The sequence below is a fragment of the Oenanthe melanoleuca genome, chromosome 3, assembly GCF_029582105.1.
Source record: "Oenanthe melanoleuca isolate GR-GAL-2019-014 chromosome 3, OMel1.0, whole genome shotgun sequence".
Taxonomy (NCBI): Eukaryota; Metazoa; Chordata; class Aves; order Passeriformes; family Muscicapidae; genus Oenanthe; species Oenanthe melanoleuca.
The window spans coordinates 64,938,067-64,944,066 of NC_079336.1; the positions used below are offsets into that span (position 1 = coordinate 64,938,067).

The following is a 6,000-nucleotide window of genomic DNA, read 5'->3' on the forward strand; positions in this document are numbered from 1 at the left end:
AATAAACAGAACCACTCAATCCCATGACCAAAACCTGCTATTCCCCATGAAATTCTAGATAAAGATCAAAGTATTAATCATGAGATCCCATCAAAACAAGCCTGGGGCAGCACTGAATTCCAGTGAAATTACTCATGTGGCTCCAAATCCCATATTGCAGTGCTGGCACAGTAACATTAAAGTAACTTATCAGCCCTCAGCAGTCTTTCACCAACATATTGCAGCCCACTTTAAAACACATTTTAGTGAAGTTGAAGTGCAGTATTGGAGTCATCCCCCACCCCAAGTTTTGTGTGTACTAGGCAAAAATCCCTTCAGATGCTTGCTAGCAACACTCAGTCTAGTGTGTGATCACATGCCATGTGTAGGGCTGCTGTTGGGCAGCTCCCTTAGCTAGAGGAGGCTACACCCCACCTGATAAAAGAATCATTTGTATTACTGCTAACAAACATCAGCAGTGAAACAGCAAACCATAAGTAATCTTAATAACAGCTGCATGGTAAACAGTTCACTCAGGATGCCAACAGATACAAATCCATATTGTGTGCAGCATCACATGAATCAGAAAGTAAAAAAAGCCTTGAAAAAACATTTTTAAAGATCTACTTTATATCTCAAAAACAAACTTTGATCCAACTTTTTCAAGATTTCACGTACTTATCTATACTAAACCTCTGTATATGCCTGGCAAAAATCAGAAAGCAGAGGTGAGTACACAAGCACAGCACTGGCTTCAGGTTTTGTTTTGTGGTAGCCAGGACTTTTTGTTAGTCTCCTCTTGACAGACAGACAGAAAGAAAAAAAAACCAACTCTGAAGAAAAATATAAAGATAAATGATCTGTTTGAAAGAGCTTCATGCAGCAAGTGTGTTACAACCAGCCAATAGAGAATAGGAAGGGCAGGGGTTTGTCTAGGTCAAGTTTAATTACCATCTGGGGCAGCTGATGGGACTCATTCAATTTATGTAAAAGACACCCTTATTAGCTACTCTGCATTCTCTGCACCTAAAATTAATGCAAGATTTTTTTTTTTTATTATTATTATTAAATCTGTCTATTGGCTCTTTCATTTTAGTTATGTTAATGTTTGGAAACATCAGTTTCATTTTCCCACCAAGGTACTCTCTTCACATTAGTGCAAATGATTCACTGCCACATACCAAATTGAGGGAACCAACTCTTACTGAGCTCTTGCTCTCCTGGGACCACGATATAAAAACCATGGCCCCACTGTGTATTGGGTAATCTAGAACTTGTAATTACTGTCACTACAAATTCAAATACAGCTGTCCACATAAAAAAAGAAATAGATCCAATGCCTGAATTACAAAATGCCCATAAACATGTCCACACCACTTTCCTAAGAAATGCATCGAATTCAAAACACTGCACTTTCCTTCTTATATAAAGCAAAATTAAATTATGCAAAGTCTCTGCCATTCAAGTCCTTGGCTTCCATCTACATTTCACATTAAAGCAGTCTTTAAGAGTTCAAGTGGCTCACTGTGAAAACCAAATGACACACAGCCAAACCACAACATGGTGCAAAAGTAGGCCAATCATGTACATGAACCTGCTGTCATTGAAATCGATGATACAGTGTTGTGGAATATTTTACTTGATTCCAGTTAGAAATGCAGGGCAACACTGAAATCACTGCACAGCGAAATGGGATTTAATGCCGTAGGCAAGAAGCTGTTTGGGATTGGCTTTGCTTTGTTTTGGGGTTTTTTAAAGCTAAAAATATCCCACTATAAAAAATGTTATTTCTAAAAGCCTGATGCTGATCCCCAAATCAACATATCTCATGTATGCAAGTGAAATACAGCATTTTTCACAAGTGGTATCAAATTACAAGGAAATTATTTTTGTAATCATTGCTGTGCAGAATGTTTTATTTAAAGAGGCTTTTCTGCTCTTACAGCAATGGCAGTTTATGGAAATAGTAATGTGAAGTTTAATTTCCCTTGCTTATGTACACTAGCTGCTATTTTTTAAATTCTTGGTAAATTTTAGCTTGTGAATACATTTTTTAAGATTATGAATGGCCAAGCAGAGATGAGTCATTTCCAGTTCCCTCACTTCAGGCTTTTCTGCATGAACTGAAAGATATAATTGTCCTCTGCCCGTAAAGACAGCTGGTATGTACATGCAAATGAGGGTCACTGTAATTTCCATAAGAGATAGAACTACTGTTGCACTGGACACTGCTCCCTTCACAATAACTGTCTAAAGCATTGGTGGGAAAAAAAACCAAACCAAAACAAAAATTATTAGTAAGTAAAGCAAAACCTTATGAGGCAATGTGGAAAAGTCTATTTCCTAGGGAAAAAGGTATCTAAAAAGAAATACCAAGTTCTTGAAGTCTGCCACATTCAATTTATTTTCATTGTAGCACCACCATAAAGTCTAATTACTGGCAATTAAAATTTTTTTTAGTTGTTTATAAGCTGTCATATGTTGATAGCTAAAAAAAACCCAATGTGCTTTTTATATGCTACAAATCTTAAAGGAGTGAACACCTCAAACTAGAAAAGTTTAGGTAGCATGTCTGAAATTAAGTCTAAGAAATGGGTGAAAGGGATTTAAGACCAAAAAAAAAAAAATTCAGCTCATTTTACAGAGGGTTAGTCTCAGAGAGGACTGACTTTTTCTATGTTAAAAAATTTGAATTCTAATGTTTTAGACTGAAATTGGGGATTTTTGTTCAAGATTGATGAAGAATGAAAGCATTGTGATTTGAATCTGGAAAATAATTTTAATTATTTACTTCCTAAATCATACTGTTTTGTTTATTTTTCATAAAACCACAAAAAAACCTCACTCCATTTTTGCAAAGAGCTTGTGCACATATTGTTGTGCTCATGCATCTAGAACTGACTTCATTCAAAACAAAACTGATTTTATCTAATAGCAGGTGCTCTTAGGGTTTGTTCTCTTAGTTCTACAAGTTACTTAAGTAATATGTTGCTGAGTTTTCTCTGTATGCATACCTCCAATGTGGCAGAAGTGTTCCTATTTATTAACATATTACCTTTAGAAAGAAACTTCAGGTGGAGGGACAAGAAAGGGGGAAAAAACCTCAGAGTGTAGGAAAGTATAACCATCTACTCACACTCCCTCATTTGTGAACTTACTATTCCCATGTCCTTGTGACAGGATGCAAGCTGCCTAGCATGCAAGGTAAAGAATGCTTTACTGAATGAGTCACCTGAGCAGCAGCCTGTCACAGCTACCAAATTGTACAACCCTGTTTCCCTTCTCCTCCCATTTTTGCTGCCTTTCAATACATTAACATCTTTTTCTTCTCCTCCTTCCCCCTTCTGAGGGGGAAATTGGTTCCTCTCTGAAGTGCTGTCCATCTGTGCTTGCACAGCTTTTTCCTTTTGTACTAAGCAAATCCTCATCATTGCCTCAGTCTAACACCAGGTGCACCTCTCATATGTTTATTGTACACTAGAGGAGTACCTAGAACAAGAAAACCCCAAACAGGATCCTGGTTACAGAAAGCTTTGCATTTGAAAGATCTATTTATGCAGAGAGCTGGTCTGCCTACAAGAGTGCAGCTTTTAGCATTTTCAACAAGAATAATTTAAGGCATTCAGCCTTTTCCTACAGGATGTAGACAAAGGAGACAAGTAGAAAGAAAAACTTCAAAGAGTTATGCACTTCCTTTACTGGCAGTACTGCCAGACTGATGAAATGAAACTGTGTTTGTAAGATCAGGCCTTGGATTTCAAAGCTGTCAGCACACATAAAGATGACAATGCATGAAAAGTATTGCATGCAATGAATTAAAGTATTTTAAAAATGTTTTCAAAGCTGTTGTGGGGAAAAAAACCCCAATACCCCCAAAACAGCCCTTAATACATATCACTCACCTGAAAAGACATTGGGAAATGCCTCTGTAGAAGCCTGGACCCCTGAGGACTTTCTTGAATGAGTCAAAGGCACTCTTTCTGCTTGAAATTTCTCTCTAAACCCCTTGTGCTCCAAAAAGTCTGCAGAGCTCACCTTCTCCGTTATCTCGCTTTTGTGATTAGACACCTCTTCTGTCCAGTCTGCAGAGCGACTGAACAAACCTGCCAGACTAGCAGACCTCTTCTTCCTGATTGAGACTTTTTCGTTTTTGTGGAAGGACTCCTGCCTCCTTGTGAAAAGTGGGCTCTGGGATGGGGAGGGAGAAGGGGAATGGTTGGGAGAACTCAGTTGCCTAGTTGTGGTTTTGATGTAACAGGGATTAATTAGATAGGGCTTAAAACACCGGGAAGCAAGCATGGGACTGTCTGCTGTTCCTTCAGAGGACAAACTGCCATTTTTCATTTCCGTGGATAAACCATTCTGCAGCTGCTCTTGGCTGGCTGACAGAGCGTGCTTCCCTTCCCCGGTCTCAGCAGCATCCGAAACACCACCCTGTGTCACTGAGCCCTGCGAACCGACAGCCTGCACCTCAGCGATGCTAGCCTCAGCTTGTGCGGAGCTGTGCGCCCGAGACCCGCTTTCTACCGCAGCTCTGGCCGAACCATCTCGTAGCTCACTGGCCACAGCATCCACCCCAGCAGGGAGCTGCTCCTCAGCCAGGGGCTGAGGCTCTTGTGTTTCAGATAAGCTGTTACCAGGAGGGCCTGTGCCATTCACCGCCTCCGTCGCACAGGAGACGGGAACGTTTTCCACAGTTTCCGATACCGCTGGAAAAGCCCCCTCAGTGTCTGGGCTCTTCTCTTTGTCAGTGGTGGTCACTGAAAAGAAACGTTCAAAATCCAAGGGGGTTGCTTGGGAATTAGCCATGTGTCGGCCCATTGTTTTGGTGACAAGGTCCTCAGTTCCAATGTTAATTGCCCCCTGCTGCTGCTGCTGCTGCAGCCTAATAGCTTGCTGGATATCAGAAAGCAAATCCTCTTGTTCTGCCGCTGAATGGAAACTGTATATATCCGTATCAGAGCCAGAGCTGGTCCTTTGTCCATCCTGTGTCTCTGCAGCAGCTGGAACAGCTTCATTTCTGATTTCAAAATGTTCAACATCTGTGTCTGAGAGACCCCCCTCATCTGCAGAGATGCTTATATCGGGAGTTTTGGTTACAATCGAGTGAGTGCTGTCCAGCTCCCCAGGCTGCAAGGCCTGGCTCTCCAAAACATCCTCCCGCGAGCTGCTGTTCCCATCTTTAGCCTTGGACAGATTTTTTCTGATCCTCAGATTTGAAAACACAGAGGGCCTGGAGTCCGACTTACCCTTCTTCTTGCCCGGCTCGCTCCCTTTGGCGTGCTTCCCCAGCCCCCTCCTGCCTCCCGACACCTTCTTTGTGCCGTCCGCATCCCTGGGCCCAGAGGCATCTTCTCCTCCTTCCTGCACATCACCTGCATTTTTCTTCAGCTTCCCATCTTGATTCCCCATGATTTCTCGCGGTGCAGCACCCCTGGCAATCAAGCCATCCTCCCGGATTTCATTCCTCCCCTCTAGCGACCCAGGGCTGTTTTCAGGCGGCGATGCAAGCGAGGCAAGCGCTCGCTGTGCCTCTCTCCCATCTGCTGGAGCTGCCTTTTTGCATAATGTGCTGCCTGCGCTGGGCTCCGCTGGGACATGCTCAGTGCAGCACTGAGAGCTGCAGACAGCTCCTTCCAATGGCTGCTGCTCCTGCAGCCGCCGGCTCGCTTGTTGCTTCAGGAAGGATTCCGTGAAAAGCCTTTCCTTTATAAAAGTCACTTCTTTTTCCACGGTTTTTATTGCCCGCATTGCAAGCTCGGCTTGTCACCAGGTCGTTTATAATTTCAGTACTTCAAGCTCCTGAAGGGAAAAAGGAGAAAAAAAAGTTAAAGCAAAGTACTTTAATTACTCTGCAACTGCTTAAACAAATAACCTAACACTTGGAAAGAGAAATATTATGATTATTTAATAGTTTATAAGGTGCTTAAGCATATGCTGCTTTGACAGATCACACAATACCTCTGGTGATTTATATGCTTGCTTTTTAATGGCCACCAAAACAATACAGAATTTTAAAAG

The 6,000-nt window shown here is 41.9% G+C and overlaps 1 protein-coding gene across 1 annotated transcript in view; it reads right to left on the reverse strand.

Moving 5' to 3' along the window:
• The window catches only part of FMN2 (formin 2), a 153,060-nt gene extending 147,550 nt beyond the window's left edge, over positions 1–5,510 (reverse strand). The window contains exon 1 of the mRNA XM_056486928.1: positions 3,882–5,510. Coding sequence (XP_056342903.1) covers positions 3,882–5,391 — 1,510 coding nt within the window. The 5' untranslated portion in view covers positions 5,392–5,510. The remainder of the gene's footprint in view (positions 1–3,881) is intronic.
• Between the last annotated feature and the right edge of the window lie 490 nt (positions 5,511–6,000).